Below are 18,921 nucleotides of genomic sequence, written 5' to 3'. Positions count from 1 at the left end.
ACACCACCCAGGGTGATTGAGCATATTTAATGTGTGTATTGGCCATTTGTATATATATTTTTAGAGAAATGTCTATTCAAATCCTTTGCTCATTTTTTAATTATTTTGTTTTTCTGTTGTTGAGTTGTAGGAGTTCACTAAATATTCTGGATATTAACCCCTTATCAGAAATATGATTTGCAAGTATTTTCTTCTTTTCCATTGGGAGGGGGGGGCATTTCACTCTGTTGATTGAGTCCTTTGATGCTCAGAAGTTTTACATTTTGATGTGATCCAACTTATCTAATTTTTTCTTTTATTGACTGCTTTTGGTGTCACATAGAAGAAATCATTGCCAAATCCAATGTCATTCAGGTCTTCTGTGCTTTCTTCTAAGAGTTTTATCGTTTTACCTCTTACATTTAGGTCTTTGATCTATTCTGAGTTAATTTTTATATATGGTGTGAGAGGGGACACATTTTGAGCTGTCTTTTTATTAAACTTGTAATTAGGTGTTCTCGGTATAAACAGTAGAGATACCTGGGAGGAAAATGATGTGCTCTGGGACTCCCAAATGAGTTGTGGAGTAGAGTGATGGGTGATGAGGCTGCAAGATGAGGACCTGAGCTCTACTGTGCAGTTGGGAACATTTTTAAGTGTCTGCCATGTCCAGATTTGAGGTTTAGGATGATCACTCTGGAGGCATCTGAAGGATGGCCCAGAGAGTAGGGAATTGGAGCACTGGAGGCCAGGTGGAAGCTGCCACTGGAGAACAGGTGGGAAGCTTTAAAGCACTGAGTGCACTCAGGCAGTGGCACTGGGTGGTGATCAGGGAACAGAGGCACAACATAATTAAGGCAGAAATTGGTGACTGGATGTAGGAGTTGAAAACGAGTACTTAGGATAATTATTAATTTTCTTGCTTGGGTAACTGGATGATGAAGGTGATTAACGGAGAAAAGATATGAAGTAAACTCCTTGAGAGCAGAAACTTTCATCAGTTTGAGTCACTGCTACATTCTCAATGTCTAAGACCACGTGCCTGGCTCATAGCAGGGACTAAGTGCATATGTTGTGAAAGAATTAATAAAGAAAGAGAAGATGGGCAGAGGGGATAAAAGGTGAATTCAGTGATATCTATGTATATAAATACTTAATAGGTATTTTAAAAATCACTGTTAATGGGAGTGTAAATTGTCACAATCTCTTTAGAGGGCAATTTAGCAATATGTATCAAAGCCTTAAAATGAACATATTCTTTGTTTCAGGAATTTCCTGTATAAAAATATATCCTTTAACATAATAGCCATAATTATACACAATGAGTTACTTTAAGTTACTTTCTCATTGAATGTTGTTTAGATCAGTAAACGAGATGGAATATAATCAATTCTAGCTTATTGCTTAAATGTCATATACGTGTAGCCAGCAAAAATGATGCATATCTACATTTAATAACATGGAAGAATATCTATTATATATTTTAAATGAAAAATGCAGATTTCAAAAAGAAGATGCCAGATAACTTTTTGGGGAGGTGGGGGAGGGCCTATAAAAATATATATTACATAAAGTACTATGCAGCTATAAAAAAGAAGGATTTCTTACCCTTTGAGACAGCATGGAGGGTATTATGCTAGGCAAAATAAGCCAGTCAGAGAAAGACAAGTATCACATGATCTCACTCATATGTGGAATCTAATTAACAAAATAAACTGATGAATAAAATAGATGCAGAGACATAGAAGCATGGACCAGATTGATGAATCTCAGAGGAAAGTGGGTGGTGGGGGAGGTGGGGATAGATTAACCAAAGAACTTATATGCATACTAGAGGCCCAGTGCACGAAATTCGTGCACTCAGGGGGGTCCCTCAACCTGGCCTGTGCCCTCTCATAGTCCAGGAGCCCTCAGGGGACATCCGACTGACAGCTTAGGCCCGCTCCCCCTGGGAGCCTAAGCTGTCGGTCGGACATCCTTAGTGCTGCTGCAGAGGTGGGGAGGCTCCTGCCACTGCCACTGTGCTCGCCAGCCATGAGCCTGGCTTCTGGCTGAGCATGCTCCCCCTGTGGGATTGGGCCAAAACCAGCTCTCCGACATCCCCTGAGGAGTCCTGGATTGCAACAGGGTGCAGGCCAGGCAAGGGACCCCACCAGTGCATGATTGAGGCTGGGAGAGACGCGGGAGGTTGGCCAGCTGGGGAGGGCTCCAGGGCATGTCCAGCCCCTCTCGCTCAGTCCCGATCAGCCAGACCCCAGCAGCAAGCTAACCTACCAGTCAGAGTGTCTGCCCCCTGGTGGTCAGTGCATGTCATAGTGAGCAGTTGAGCTACCTTAACATATCATTAGCATATTACGCTTTGATTGGTTGAACGGCCAACTGGTTGACCGAACACTTAGCATATTAGGCTTTTATTATATAGGATATGCATAACCCATGGACACAGATAATAGTGTGGTGAAGGCCTGGTTAGGGGGTTGTGGAGGTGGACAGGTGAGAGGTAGAGAGGGTCAATGGGAGAAAAAAAGGGGACATCTATAGTACCTTCAACAATAAAGAATCAAAATTTAAAGAATAATAGCCCTTGCCTGTTTGGCTCAGTGGTTATAGCTTCAGCCCTTGAACTGAAGGGTCAAGGGCAAGTACCTGGGTTGCAGGCTCAATCCCCGGCCCTGGTCGGGGTGCATGTGGGAGGCAATCAATCGATGTGTCTCTCTCATATTGATGTTTCTCTCTGTGTCTCTCTCCCTCCCTTCCACTCTCTAAAAATCAATGGAAAAAAAGATCCTTGAGTGAGGATTAACAAAAAAATAAAATAATAATAATAAAAGTAAAAATAAATAAATAATAATAAAAGAAATAAAAGCAGACGTATACTGCAAAATATTAACAGTAATTATGTGGTGGAATTCTAAGCAAATTTTTGTCTTCCACATTTTCCTTTTTTGCAGTGGATGCACATTACTTTTATACTAAAACAATAAGCATACATATTTTTAAAGAAATGTGCATATTGAGTCTGGGAAGCAAGTTTTCCTCTCCATACAGACTCATTGTCAGCATGGTGTAGATGAAGTTGTGGAATGCTAAAAGAGAAGACTACCAAAACAGAACCCTGGGGAACACCAACATTTAATGAATGAACAACAACAACAAGCCTAAAGGAATAATTGAAAGAAGTAGGGAAACCTCAGGGAGAAAGCAGTGTCAGGGAGGATGGCCTGCTTCACACCAGCAAACAGCATATTGGCTGAGGAAGGGAAAGACTGGCAGGCTTGTGTAGGAGCAGGTGTTTGGAGGCCATGTAGAGAGGGGGAGATGAATAAGTGGAGGCAGGAAGTATAGATAACTTTCACGAAATTTGACTCAAATGGAAGGAGTGAGACTGTGCCCTGGCTAGAAAGGCTCACTATGTGGTGATGGTCTGGGAGCCAGGTCCTCTCCTGTTGGTGACTGGCTTTCTTGTCACATTTCTCTCCGTGATGGCAAGGCCAGATGATCTGGATGGAGTCCGTGCGGTGCATGATATACCTGTGCTCCCCGAAGCTCCGCAGCCTGCAGGAGCTGGAGGAACGCCAGATGCATCTTTCTGACCTCGCCCCCCACGACACCACCAGGGATCTCATCCTGCTGAACCAGCAGCGACTGGCTGAGATGGAGCTGTCCACCCAGTTGGAGAGGAAGAAGGAAGAGCTGCGGGTCCTCTCTAAACACTTGGCCATAGAAAAGAAGAAAACAGAGACCTTGCTTTATGCCATGCTACCCGAACATGTGGCCAACCAGCTGAAGGAAGGCAAAAAGGTGGATGCAGGTAAGGCCCTCCCTTCCTGTCACAGGACCTCCGAGTGTGAGGCAGTAAGGTGGATGCAGGTAAGGCCCTCCCTTCCTGTCACAGGACCTCCGAGTGTGAGGCAGTGTGCCTTAGACTCAAGGGTATAGGATCTGAAACCAGGCAGATCTGGATTTGAATTCTGGCTCCATCGCTTCTGAGCAATGTGATCTTGGGTTATATATCCTCCGTTTTCTCCTGTCTACTTTTGAGAATAATAAAAGTAATACAGAAGTGAAATAGGGATTAAATAAAAATGCCTGTCAGCTACACCAGCATATAGAATGTTCCCCAGAAATTTAAAGCTGCATCCGAAGACTGGCCTTTGCTCAGTGGCCATGAATAGAGTTCTTCACTATGACTGGAAATGGGGTGCCTCTTGGGGCCCTTCTGGGAGAGCAAGCTATTTCTGGAAGGAAGAATCTTATGTTCATTCTGAACTTTCCATTTGTAGTGGGCATGTGTTCATTCACCATACATGCAAGGTGAACTTACTTAGTGCCAGGGTGCTATTCCAGGTCCTGGGAACACAAAATAGTTCATAGTTTTGTGGGTTTGAGAGATATACATGGAATAAATTAGTGGGGGAGGGCATGGGCATGGCCAAAGGAAAGGAAATGAACATTCATTTAGGAGCAAGAATTGTGCCAGAATCTGTTATTTTATGTTTGCTATTTCATTTAATTTTCTGAATATTTCTAGGAGGGGGGTGTTATTTATCCATACTGTACAGCTGAGCTAATTTACATTCACCCCAGCTTATGAGTAAACCAATAAGTTTATCTAATTCAAAAATTCATGCTCTTTCTACCACATAAGGTGCTGTGGAAACACAGATAACAGGGAAATTAAGAATAAATAGGTGGTGTTGTGAAGGCTTATATAAAGTGTGTGGCACTTGAGTTGGGCCATGAGGCTGAATATTAGCAAAAAAGGCGGGGACACTTGGGAGAGTGAGATGGTAAGAGGAAAGACAAGGTCACGTAAAAATAAATACTATAGGTATTGTCCTTAGAACATGGGGGTACATGGCAAAGTGGTGCCTTATGAGGCTGGCAGATGGGATGAGGCTTAGGTGATAGAGTGATGAATCTGGATTACCATGGGAATGAAAATTGTTTTATATTTTAAATGTGGGAATTCAATAAAGTATTTTTCCTATAATGGAAGTGATATGATTAGCTTTGTAAATATAATTTGGTTACAGTGCAGAGAACACATGTGAGGGAGGCACACGGAGAGCCCATAAAAGTGCAGTTCAGTGGTGAGAAAGGCCTGAAGTAAGACAGCATGAGTAGGAATCAGGAGGATTTCATAACTGATAAGATGGGGAAGGCAAAAGATAGGAGTCAGTGATGAGTGTAAGGGTTATAGCGGGGAAAGATGTGATACTTTATCGTAAGACAGAACAGAGAGAATAGGCTTGAGAGCAGCAAAGCCCGGCCAGTTTTAGAGCTGTTGAGTGTGAAATGACTGTGGGATGCTCTCTATAACATGACCAACAGGCGGTCAGGAATCGTAGGGAGAGCTCAACGTATGTTCTAGGACAAAGATCTGGGGGTTATCCCAGGGTGGATGGTAGTTCATCATAGACCCTATGAATGATGGAGAAGGTCACCTAGGGGGCATGAGGTGAAAAGAGAAGACAGTTTGTATTGAACTTTAGGGGACACCTATTATGTAAAAAGGGGGGAAAGTCAGTGAAATATATTTAAAAAGGAGATGATAAAAGTAGGAAGAATATAGAGAGAATGGTAGGCCAGAAGCCACAGGGAATAGAAAGTTAGATGAATGGGATATTATTACCATAGGTACGAATAATACAGAAGGCACCCAGCTCTGGTCAAAGAGCTATCCATATAGTCATTCAACACATACTTACTGAGCTTTTACTCTGTACCAGGCCCTGCTCCAGGTGCCAGGGTTACAGCAGAGTTCAAAACAGTCTCTCATCTCATGAAGCTTATGTTTCAATGAAGGAGATAGGCAATACCCTAATAAACAATCTTATCTAATAAAGAGGGAATATGCTAATTGACCCTCATGCCATTGCAAAGATGGTGGCGCCCACAGCCAATAAGGAGGGAATATGCTAATTGACTGCCATGCCCTCAAAGATGGTGGCACCCACAGCCACAAGATATCCCCTCAACCCCGCCAGAGTGGCAGGCACACAGCAAGGCCTCCAGAGTCTTCTAGTCCTCTCAGCCCCCCAGCCACCCAGGGCCGGCCCAAGGCACAGGCAAGCCTCAGATGTCAGCTGCCCAGCCACCCAGGGCCGTCCGAGGCTCAGGTAACCAGGGCTGGCTGAGGCTTGCGCTGCCAGCAGTGGCAGCAGCAGAGGTGTGATGGGGAATCACCTTCCCCTGATTGTCAGGTCGCCTCCAACCCCTGAGGACTCCTGGAGTATGAGAGGGGGCAGGCCGGGCTGAGGGACCCCCCTCCAGTGCATGAATTTTCATGCGCCGGGCCTCTAGTCTTAAAACTAGGAGGCCAGCGTGTGATTCGAAATCGCGTGGCGCCACCCACCCTCGAGTTGCTGGTTCGGCCCTGCCTTCCTCTCCATCCCTTGAAGCAGCCAAGGCTGCTGCTGATCAGGCCCTCCCCCAGCACAGGCGCATGGAGGCCCCTCCCACCCTGCCCCCGACACTGCATGTGAAACCTCCTCCTGTCTGGTCGACCTGTTAAGGCGTCCTGGTTAATTAGCATATTTCTTTATTTTATATATATATATATCATGCTATATAAGTCTTATGGGGTGGAGGGCAGCATTCAGACTAAGAGGACACAGATCTAGGAACTGTTATTTTTGATAGGTTGGTCGGGAAAGTTCTCACTGAGGTGGTTCCATTTGAAATGGTAAGACAGAGCCCTGTGGATATTTGAGAAAGGAGTGTGTCAGGCAGAGGAAACAGCAGGGGCAAGGCCCCAAGCAGGAGGCACTTGCTATGCTGGAGAAACCCCAAGTAGGCCAGCTGGGCTGGAGTGAGCTGGAGGGATGGATGGAGACATGAGGTCCGAGAGGTGGTGGGGAAGAGCAGGTCCCCTTTTCGGCCATGGTAAGGATGTTGTGTTTTAGTTTAAGAGTGTGGAAGTCATGGAAAATTTGAGGCAGAAGAATCAGGGATGTGATTTAAACAGATCATCTGGCTGCTATATGTAATTAGCAAGCATGGCAAAGGAGTCGAAACAGCCAGATGAGTTAAGGACATGGTGAGGGTATGGGAGCTTCACCACTGTCCTTCATGGTAACCAGTCTCTACCAGCCCTGACTCTGGTCTCCTGTAGTTCAGGCTCTGCCTTGGACCTGGAGCTTCTCTTAAGTCAAGGCCCACTCAACCCATTTCTGACATCCCACAGCACTTGGCACATCTTATTGAGTGTCTGTTTACTCTTTTGTCTCCCTCTCTAGACTGGGAGCTTCTTAAAAGCAGGGTCTGTGCCTGCATCGTGTTATATGATTTTCCCAGCATGATGACTAGCTCATAGCGGGCACTCAATAAACGTCAGCTGGGTGAATGGTGAATGGTCAGTGGCATCTGGCTCATTTTCCTCAAGACATAGTCAGATTTGGTTCACAAGGGGCACTTGAATTTAGAATTCATGGAATTATTATTCCATATCCTTGGCTATTACTAATACCTGGTTTCTGTCGCAGGAGAATTTAAAACCTGCACAATCCTCTTTAGCGATGTGGTGACATTTACGAACATCTGTGCTGCCTGTGAACCTATCCAAATAGTGAATATGCTGAATTCAATGTACTCCAAGTTTGACAGATTAACTAGTGTCCACGAAGTCTACAAAGTAAGTGTCTGTGTCCTGCGGGGCGTGTGTCTGTGCTCTCGGGCAGGCAGGTCCTCAGTTGCAGGCCTCTCTCTTTACTGGTCTGGTGTTTGGTGTGGATGAGAGCAGGGTGAGGAGAAAGAGCTCAAAGGGAATTGGAAGTATTTTATAAATTTTAGTTTCTTAGGAATCCCTCATAATACCCAATACTAAGATGCTTGGGGGGGGGTGGGGGGGGGGCACACTGTTTTCCCAGAGAGGAGTCCTCCTACTACTTAAATTTAGCATCAAATCTAAACCCAAATAATGCATATTGAATACACGGCATCTTACACCTACCCCAGCAGCTTCATCTTCCCTGTGATTTGTTTCTATCAGAAGCAGAGAGGCCTTTTGGCTTTCTCTTGGTTGTTTTCTGAGTCATTTTTCTTCCCACCTCCTTCTTCACACTCCTCATACCCCTAGCAAATAGTTACCACCCCTGATATGGTCCTTCTACCAACATGTGAAAAATGACAAGAATATCTAGTGATATGTTTGGTGCATCTAGGAAAACCTCTGAATACCCTCTTTTCCTTACAGGTGGAAACAATAGGAGATGCTTATATGGTGGTCGGGGGTGTTCCGGTACCTATTGGAAGCCACGCTCAAAGAGTGGCTAATTTTGCTTTGGGGATGAGAATTTCTGCAAAAGAAGTGATAAATCCTGTTACTGGGGAGTCCATCCAGGTAGAGAGCAAGTGGATGATTGCTTAATACCAACCATCTCACACAAAAAAGTAGAATTCTTCTTATTTGTCTGCTTAAATGATTCCTGGGTATGTTACAGTAATTCAAGTGAATGATTTCTCCCAGCTCTTCTCTTGCATATGTTACTAAGTAATAGAGATATTCGTCAGGATATTATCATTCCAACTTCTCTCAAATTTCAGAAGAGGCTTTGGAGCTCAGGATTTTCACATGATTCACTGCAAGTTTCTCTGCCCATAATTTAGGACAGTGCTGAGCACGCCTCGTCATTTACTTTGTAGGCTTCCATCCATGTTGGAAGCCAGCTCATTTATAATTCCACCTTTTTGTTCACACATTTCAACAAGTGGTCAGGTTCACTCACTAGCCAACTTTTCCTGCTTAGAAAATTGTGAATCCCTCTTGCTGTTTGACAGGTTCAGAACCCAGGCTGAGGTGTGAAACTGTCTCCCACCAGCAGGCCAGACACCATGGTGCCATAAGATATTCACAATAGCTTTCCTTCCACCACATGGCCATTAGGGAGACATCTGCTCTCCTTTCTCGCAGGAAGCTATTCGTGCAGCTAGTTCACTCTATAAAAGTTGGGCAATTTAGGAAATGAAAAGTAAGTGTCCCCTTCTGTCTGCTCAGCAGATCCTAACTGTCCTGAGATGGCTTAGAACAGTGTTTCTGCCTTTTAAAATGTAAGCACTTCCCTCTTCTAATCAGTCAGATCTTCAAGTAGCCAACTAAACAGAAATAAAGCCAATTGTAGGATGGAATAAACCCTTATGCAGGAGACTCTGAAAATGTGTTCTACTCACCCTCACCACACTAATTTCGAAGCTGAGAAATGCTGCAGATACTGGTCATTGTGTCCACTGTAGTCTTCTGAGTGAAAGTTGGCTTTAGGTAATTGCAAGAACATTATGTCTACAATACTTGGCCTGATGTATGCACACAGATACACCTGTTAAATAAAACCTCCAATATAAGAAATAACAAATTAAGATGAAAGGGAATGAGGGGAGTAGAGAATATGTTTAAAAGACTAATGGAAGCTATCAAAGAAAAAATGATTGAAAATATACTATTGTGTAAATAGTGTGTGTGTGTGTGTGTGAAAGAAGCATAGCAGCAGAGGTATAAATCATGCTACAATGGTAAGAATGAAATTAAACAGTAAATTACTGGAAACTCTCATGGTGGGTTTACCAAGAAAAACAAACAAACAGAAAAAGGTATTGTCATTTCTAAGATAAGAATAGGGACATAATTAGGAGCATCTTTAAGTATCCATCAGAACAGCATGTCATGTGGGTTTATTTAAGGCAGTAGGAAAAGGACTAGAGACATTTTCTCTCTTAATATAATTGTGCTGCATTTCTTTTCTTTTTTTTACAAGATAATGAAACAAAGACAATTTTATTCAAATTCTCAAAAACTGTTACTCAATGTGCTGTTTCTAAAATGTATGTCATCCTTTATGTAATGATTTTATTATTTTATCTTTCTTTTATAGCTGTTTTTGTTTTTGTTTGGGGGGTGGTTTTTATTTTTATTTTTATTTTTGGCTTTTCTTTATAGTCTTTCAGTAGAAGCCAGAGTCTTAAGTTGACCAGTTAGCATACTCTGGCCTACTATTCTGACTAAATTTCTTCTCAATATTCATGGCCAACATCTGGCTTCTAAATGAAAGGCTTTTGGTCTTTTCAATCACTTGCTGATAGGGTAAGACTGCATTGTTACCATAACTACATGAATAATTTAGAATCAATCTTGGCATCCAGTTACAATCCACCTTTAGCTTCTTTTGTTGTCATATTCAGTTTATTTCATATTTCATTTCTACAGTTTTAAAATTAGTACTCTTTGAGATCTATTATTTAATTCATATAGCCTTTAATATACATTTGCAGAGGTCGTACGATGCATGAGACAGTATTACTAGGTGCTTTGAAGGATTCAGAGAAATATATTAAAGGCTCCTTTTCCTAGAGGAATGTATAATCATATTTCAGGAGAAAATCTATAATGAAAACAAAAAGAAAAGTAAAACTGGTTAAGATGTAGAAAGCTGCAAGAGCTATTTGCATACTAGAACTTAAAAAACAAAAAAACAACAACAACAAAAAAGGAGCAAAGAAATATAAATGAGCTAAATTCTAGAAAATGTCAAGCCCTTTCAAGGAGAAGACACCCATAATTACATTCACCTCTAGTAGAGCGGCAGAAGTAATCCACCAGAATTGAGGGTAAGGAGAAACCAGTCTAAATTTTAGTGAACATGTTATGGCCACACTGGGGCTGAAATGAAAGGTTAGAATCTCCCAAATCTTGTCTTTGATATGTCCTGGCCACAGAGGCTGTACCCATCTACCAACTCTTTTCCATAGACCTTCACCAAGTACATAGGGTTATTCAGCCAAAGGCGAGGGATAAGAAAGGAGAGTTGAGAGAGATCTCAGTTCCTGAGGTATATAGGGCCTTCCCCAAATGCAAGGGTGTGGCCTATGGAAGGGTGGTGTTAGAGAAGAAGAACTAAGAGAAATCCCTCTGAGGTACTCTTGGAGTTCACCAAATACATTACAATGACCCTTTGAAGTCTGGAGGCAGAGAGAAATCTCCTCAGGTAGGGAGAGCCATTGTAGGACTGATGAGGTTCTCAGAACTTTGCTGGTGTTCAGATCCCGAGCTCTGCTGAGTGAAAGTCCCTATCCAGTCTTTGTAACATTTGAAATCAGTGCTCTGTAGAAACCAGCAATATACCTGGAAAAAGCCAAGACCCCACTCAGATACAGATTAGTTCATTCAGTCTCCACTCTAGCAGTCTGACAAAGAATGACTATAAACTTTTGTGATGGGTAAATATTACCTACCTCAGTCTCTATTGTACGTTCACACACAATATGAGACATATAATTAAATAATTTAAAATATGAGATGCAAGAAGACACAATAAATGGTGATGTTGTGTATAGCCAAGAGAAGAAATAGTTAATAGAAGCATGTCCAGAGATGGCTTAGATATTGGAATTACTAGACAGAGTCTTTAAAATAACTATGATAAATATTTTAAAGGATCTATTGGAAAGGGGGAAGAAGTTTGAATAGATTGGAAACACACACACACTTTATCTACTCTCTCTATTCTCTATCTATTATCTATCTGTCTATCAACCTATCTATTAATCAATCTATCTATCTGGCCCATGGAAATAAAAACCATGATATCAGAAATCAGAAGTAAAGAATTCATTTTATGGTGTTAAAAGAGACTAGACAAAGTAGAGGAAAGGATCAGAGATTGTAAAAGCAGAGCAATAAAAAATCCAAACTGAAACACAAAGAAGAAAATTGTAGGAAAAAAAAAAAAGAAGAAGAAGAAGAAGAAGAAGAAGAAAGAAACAGAGCATGCTACATCTGTAGGACAATATGAAACGGACCACCATATGTGGAACTGGAGTCCTAGAAGGAAAATAGAATGAATAGAATGAATGAGAATGGCTCAGAAGAAATATTTGAAGAAACAATGGTTGAAATTTTTCAATATTTATGAAAGATATCACCCCACATTTCTAAGAGCTTAGCAAACCACAATAGGATAAATACAATACATATAATATATAGTCACATACAGTGGGGCCTTGACTTATGAGTTTAATTCGTTCCGTGACGGAGTTCGTAACTCAAATTACTCGTATGTCAAATCAATTTCCACCATTACAATGACACGTGATGCTGGGCTGATGTTGTGGCGTTCACTGTGACGTTCGCTGCGCCAACTAGCGGTGGGGTATCTGAAGCTGGCTCGTAACCCGAATTTTAGCTCGAAACTCAAAGCAAAAAATCGGCCGAGAGACGGCTCGTATCTCGAAAAACTCGTTAGTCGGGACACTCGTAAGTCAAGGCCCCACTGTATATAAAAAATCCTACCAGTGCATTAAGGCAAAAAAAATATAAGACATAAAAACTGGAAAGAGAGAAGTAGAATGATCATTATTCACAGCACAAATAATGGTGCATCTAATAAACCTTAACAAGCTATAGTAAATTACAAGATCTAAATAGTAAGTCTATCAAGGTCTCAGTATACAAGGACTATACACAAAAAATATTTGAATTTTTATATTCTAAGAACAAAAAGTTAGAAATTAAATAAAAACAAACTATTTATATCTAGTCTTAAATCTTAGAAAAGAATAAAATTGGAAGACATAGAATACCGAATCTCAATACTTATTCTAGAGTAATAGTGACAGGGTAGAATTGGCAGAAGGATTAAAAAATAAATCATTGGAGTAGTATAGAGTGCCTAGCAGTATAGAGTACATATTTAAGGTCAATTAATTTTTTACCAAGGCATCAAATCAATTCAGTGTGGGAAGGAACCCTTCTTGAGAAATGTTTCTGTTACAATTTAATAATTTAATAAAGAAAAATGTACCTCAAACCTCCCTCACTTTATATATATATAATTAATTTAATATGTATTACAGACCTAACATAAATTCTAGAACTATAAAGCTTCTTCAAAGCAAATATAGGAGAATAGCTTCGTGTCTTTGGGGTAAGCATTTATTTCTTAGATAGGACACAAAAAAGCACTAACAGTAAAAGAAAAAAAAGATAAACTTCAATATTATGGGCCAATTGTGCCCCCCCTGAAATTTACATATCTACATGTAACCAAGTACATAGGGTTATTCAGCCTAAGGCTAGGGATAAGGAAGGATAGTGGAAGAAGAAAGAAATATTCACAGATCATTATTTGGAGGCAGGGCCTTTACAGAGGTGATTAAATTGAGATGAGGCAGTTAAGGTGGGTTTTAATCCAGTCATACTGGTGTCTTGATAGAAAGAGAAAATTTGGATACATGAACAGATACCACAGATACATGCAGACAGGGAGAAAACCATGCAAGGATACAGTAAGCAGTGGCCACCTGCCAGCCAAGGAGAAAGGCTGCAGAGAAACCAAACCTGCTGACATCTTGATCCTGGACTTCCAGCCTCTAGAACTGTGAGAAAGTAAATTTCTGTTGTTCAAGCCACTCAGTTTGTGGTATTTGGTTATGGCAGCCCTAGTGAACCAATATGTTCTTAGAATTTTACATTTCTGTATATTAAAGAAATTGAACATACAAAATCACAAAATGGAACAAATATTTATAATGTATATATTACATATCTAAATATATATAGAACGCCTATATATAAATAATAAAAGATAACTAAATTTTTTTAAATGAACAAAAATCTTGAAAAGACTTTTCACAAAAGATATATGAATGGACAATACATACATGAGAATGTGTTTAGCATCATTAGCCATCAGGGAAGTGCAAATTAAAACCACAATGAGATATCATTTCATACCCACTATAAGACCAAATGGTGGTGAGACTGAGAACAACTGGAATTGTCACATTGCTCATAGGAATGTAGAATGGTTTTGACTTTGGAGAGTTGTTGGACAAAGTTTCTTTCACTTTTCTTTTTTTTTTTCCTTTGGAAACATTAAATATACATCTACCTTGTAACACAGAAATTCCACTTCTGGGTCTTTACCTGAGAAAAATGAAAATGTATGTCCATAAAAGGATCAGTACAAGAATGTCCCTAACAGCTTCAAACTGGAAATAACCTAATGTTTATGTTTGGGAATAGGAGACTGAATAAATAAATTGTGATATATGCTTACATTAGAATAGTATTGAGCAAAAAAGGAATGAACAACCGGTATATACAACAGTATGGTGAATCTCAAAGACATTATATTGCATAAATGAAGCCTGATTCAAAACAGGATATCCTACATAATAAAAGCCTATATGCTAAGTGTCCAGTCGACTGGTTGGCCATTCAACCAATCAAAGCACAATATGCTAATGATATGCTAAGCCTGCTCAACAGCTCGCTATGACATGCACTGACCACCAGGGGCAGACAGTCGACTGGTTGACCAGTCACTATGACGTGCACTGACCACCAAGGGGCAGACGCTCCAACCAGTAGGTTAGCTTGCTGCTGGGGTCCGGCCAATCGGGACTGAGCGAGATGGGCCAGTCATGCCCTGGAGCCTTCCTGTAGTCCCTCCCTGCTGGCCAACCTCCCACATCACTCCCCGGCCCCAATCGTGCACCGGTGAAGTCCCTCGGCCTGGCCTGTGCCCTCTCTCAATCCGGGACCCCTTGGGGGATGTTGGAGAGCCGGTTTCGGCCCGATCCCACAGACCAGGCTGAGGGACCCCACTGGTGCACGAATTCATGCACCAGGCCTCTTGTGCTATATAATACCATTTACGTGAAGTTCTAGAACAGGCAAATTAATCTATGGTCAAAGAAATAAGAAGGTGATTGCCTCTGCTGAGAGGATAGAACTGAACTGGAAGGAGCCCAACATATTTTATGAGATCTATATTAGCTAATCTATAATTTATTTTGGATGGTGGCTATAGGATAAACACATTTGTTGAAACATTTAAGATCTTTTATTTTATGTAAATTATTCCACAGTTTAAAAATAAGAGCAAAAATATTTGATGGTCTCTTTTCAGTGAGGTTCTCTCTTTACAGATCAGAGTAGGGATTCATACTGGACCGGTCTTAGCAGGTGTCGTGGGGGACAAGATGCCGCGGTACTGCTTGTTTGGTGACACTGTGAACACAGCTTCTAGGATGGAAAGTCATGGGCTTCCCGACAAAGTGCACCTCAGCCCCACAGCCTACAGGTAACCACTCACTCACTCATGCTCTCCTTTGTGCCTTCTCCTTCCAGAACTTACAGAGGGCCTAGCAGCCAGGAGATTGGGTAGTGGAGGAAACCCGTGTTTTCTCTTCCACGCCACACTAGCTTACAGAAGACATTGTGTCAGACAATAGATATTGTTGAGCCTCTGCTATAAGATAGTTTTGCTCTCAAGGAGCATAAAATCTAGATGTATATTTAATATTACCAAAAAAAATAGCCCAGAGGCCAAATTCAGTCTGCCACTTTATGTTTATTTTCATAAATAAAGTATTACTAGAACACAGCCATGCTCTTATTTACACACTGTCTATGGCTGTTTTCATGTTACAACAGTAGAGTTGAGTAGTTGTGAAAGACTGGATGGCCCACAAAGCCAAATATATTTACTATCTGTTTATTTGTTTGTTTGTTTATTTAAAATACCTTTTTATTGATTTCAGAGAGAGGAAGGGAGAGGGAGAGTTAGACACATAAATGATGAGAAAGAATCATTGATCAGCTGCCTCCTTCATGCCTCTTACTAGAGATGGAGCCAGCAACCAGGGCATGTGCCTTGAGTGGGAATTGAACGGTGACCGGAATTGAACGGTGACCGGAATTGAACGTTGATTCATGGGTTGACTCTCAACCACTGAGACATATGGGCTGGGCTGCTATCTGTTCTTTTACAAAAAAAGTTTGCTGACCCTCAGTCTAGTGCAGCGGTTCTCAACCTGTGGGTCGCGGACCCTTTGGGGGTTGAATGACCCTTTCACAGGAGTCACCTAAGACCATCGGAAAAAACATATATAATTACATATTGTTTTTGTGATTAATCACTATGCTTTAATTATGTTCAATTTGTAACAATGAAAATACATCCTGCATATCAGATATTTACATTATGATTCATAACAGTAACAAAATTACAGTTATGAAGTAGCAATGAAAATAATTTTATGGTTGGGGGTCACCACAACATGAGGAACTGTATTAAAGGGTCGCAGCATTAGGAAGGTTGAGAACCACTGGTCTAGTGGAAGAAGAAAGAAATATTCACAGATCATTATTTTAAAAGTGTGATAAATGATAGAGTTATACATAAAATGATACTTATGGTTTTTTGAGAACTTACAAGAGGTCACATTCTGTCCCAAGTTTTTTTTTACATATGTTAGTTCATTTATTGTCACAACAATTCTATAAAAATATACTATTATTATTCTTATCTACAGATGAAAAAAATCAGGCACTAAAAGGTTAGTAACTAGTTGCCTCAGATCACAGGTAGGCTAGGAAGGAGAAGAGCTTGGATACAACCCAGGGGATCAGGCCTGGAGGGAATTACAGTGTGTGTGATGGGGCAAGGATGCCTAACCCAATAAAGAAATTCTTTGTGGAGGAGGATATTCCTGAGTGGAATCTTGAGCAAGGAGTTCCAGAGTAGGATTTAGCTCAAATTGGGGTATTGGGAGTGAAAAACAAGCAGGATAAACACTGAGGTAGAATCAGTACAGAGATTTATAAACAATTTAGCTTACCGAGGGGCTAGGGCTTACACAGTAGGCGAGGAAGAGTCCCCAAGGAGGGTGAGAACACAGTGGCAAGGCCAGGGTCCTGTTTGAGCTCTTCGCTCAAAACCAAGTAACACAGATATGAGCATCAAGAAACGGGAAAGAGAAGAGCCGTTAGGAGTTTGATTTGAATCAGACATTGGCAGTGGGAATTTAGGGGAAGATAAAATCAGCTAAACTTGGTAATTACTAAAAATGGGGAACGAGAAAGAGGGAGATGCCTCAAATGTTTCCCAGGTCTCCACCTTGGGGGACTAGGGCCCGAACCTCATCATCTGAAATAGGACAGGTAAGAGGGAGTCCCGGTCATCGCGGCAGATGGCGAGTTCCGGTGTGGGAGTGTTGAATTCAAAGGAATTGTGGAACATCTAGGTAAAGGTGCAATGAAATGGATGAATAAAATCTGAAGTGGAGTTGTTGGTTGGGGGTGCAGACTTGGAGTAAGCAACACATAGGTAGTAATTAAGCCATGAAAGTCGGTAAGATCACCAGGGGAAGGATGCAGTGTGAAAAGAACAGCGGCAGGTGGAGAAAGAGGAGCCCGGGTATGAGGTGGAAGAAACAGAAAAGAACCAGGCATGGAAGTTCAGGGAGAGAAGTGCCCTTGTGGATATTTTTATGGGGGAGAAATTGAACAAACATGACAAATATAGTAACAGGACTGAAAAATATTCACCAGAGGTTTGGGGGGACATTTTCAGAAGTTGTGGTAGACTTGTGGGGATAGACACTGGATTATGGGTTGAAGGATAAAAAGAAGAGAGCATTTTGGGGGGATTAAAGCAGGATAGAATCAAGTGAGAAATTCTTTTGTTTCTATTTAGGATGAAGGAGATCTTAGCATGCTTACAGGCTGAGGGGAGGATGCAGATGGAGAGGGAGCTGAAGCTGAGGGGAGAGGTGGCTGATGGGGCCTGGGCCTGAAGAGGTGGCGAGGAAGCATGGACGGGGTGCTCTTGAACAAGACACCTCATCCTCTGAGACTGGGGAAAAGGGTGGATGTGGTCAATGAGATGAGCAGTTGCTGGGTCTCACCTATAATGATTAAACTTTCATAGATGAATCAGATCACAAGTTAGGAGGCACAGTCAGCTGCTTGAGAGTGAGGAGAGAAGGTGCCAAATGAGGGAAATTGAGGAGCGTGGTGAATGTCTGACACCTCCATGAAACTGGTCCAGGACAAGGGAAGGTTGATGACTGCTAAGACCTGGCTGAGGCAACTGACCATGAATTGGAAACATTTCTAGTTTGCACTGTTCTGTGGTTCTCCTCCAACATCTCTCAGCGGCCAGTTAATAAATAAACATTTTATAGTTTTTCCATAACTCTGTCTCTTTTCATGGTCCCCTTTTTCTCCTCTTCCTGGGTTCCTTGGCAGTCAGAACTCAAGGAGTAGCTTGGGTAGTTAGGATGAGCATGATGACACCTTGGGGGTATATCGGGGACTTGGAGAAGGTGGAGAGAAGAGGGCTGATCTCCTAGGAGCCCCTTGTTTCAGAACCATGCAGAGATGGTGCACACACGGGTTTGGGATGTGGCCGTAGAGGTGTGAGGGCTGCGGTCTGAGCCGGGTGCTAGAGGGAGGAGAGGTGGTGATCAGGTCACAGCGTTTTGGTGGGACCCCTGTGCTCTCCCTCTCCCTTCGGCACCCTGTTCAGATGTCTGAGCTCATGCCTCCCTCCTCCCCCCTCCTGCCTCTTTGTCCCCTTTAGCAGGCCCTACTGATGTGTCAGAGTCCCACTCCTCCGCTGTGTGCCCTGAGCCTCAGACATCTCCTCTCTCACTATCCGTCCCATTGTAGCCAACTCTCCCGTCACAGACCTGTGATCTTTGATATCTGGTGCATTTATTTTCCCTCTGTGCAGAGCCCTGGAAAACCAAGGGTTTGAAATAATTAAGAGAGGTGAAATCCAAGTGAAAGGAAAAGGGAAAATGACCACATACTTTCTGATCCAGAACTTGAATGCCTCAGAGGATGAGATCATGGGGAGACCTCAAACTCTGCTTGATCACAAAGGTAAGCCAAGAGAGGCCTCATTATGGGTGTGAATATTTTTCCCACTGACCATGTCAGACATGTTTAGTGAGGTCCTTCGGTTTGCAGGGTCAGCGTGGGTATCATCCGTCACCACAGCCAAGCTGTTACCTTCCATTCGGTAACAGCTCCAGAGAATCAATGCAGCCAATTTGCCCTGAACGCTCTTCCCTTGCATCCTGGATGTTATGCTATTCCTTGAGCCAAGCTGGTGGACAGTCTAAGGGTCTCTCACGCATTTGTTTTCAAGGCTC

General features: G+C 42.0%; 1 protein-coding gene across 1 annotated transcript in view; it reads left to right on the top strand.

Moving 5' to 3' along the window:
* The window catches only part of LOC102428541 (guanylate cyclase soluble subunit beta-2-like), a 66,147-nt gene extending 47,466 nt beyond the window's left edge, over positions 1–18,681 (top strand). The window contains exons 10-14 of the mRNA XM_023749122.1: positions 3,470–3,790; positions 7,467–7,615; positions 8,177–8,323; positions 14,905–15,059; positions 18,498–18,681. Coding sequence (XP_023604890.1) covers positions 3,470–3,790; positions 7,467–7,615; positions 8,177–8,323; positions 14,905–15,059; positions 18,498–18,681 — 956 coding nt within the window. The remainder of the gene's footprint in view (positions 1–3,469; positions 3,791–7,466; positions 7,616–8,176; positions 8,324–14,904; positions 15,060–18,497) is intronic.
* Positions 18,682–18,921: the final 240 nt, after the last annotated feature.

Source organism: Myotis lucifugus, unplaced genomic scaffold, assembly GCF_000147115.1.
Source record: "Myotis lucifugus unplaced genomic scaffold, Myoluc2.0 scaffold_7, whole genome shotgun sequence".
Taxonomy (NCBI): Eukaryota; Metazoa; Chordata; class Mammalia; order Chiroptera; family Vespertilionidae; genus Myotis; species Myotis lucifugus.
Note: the sequence above shows the minus strand (reverse complement) of the source record. Positions and strands in the feature narration are given on the sequence as shown.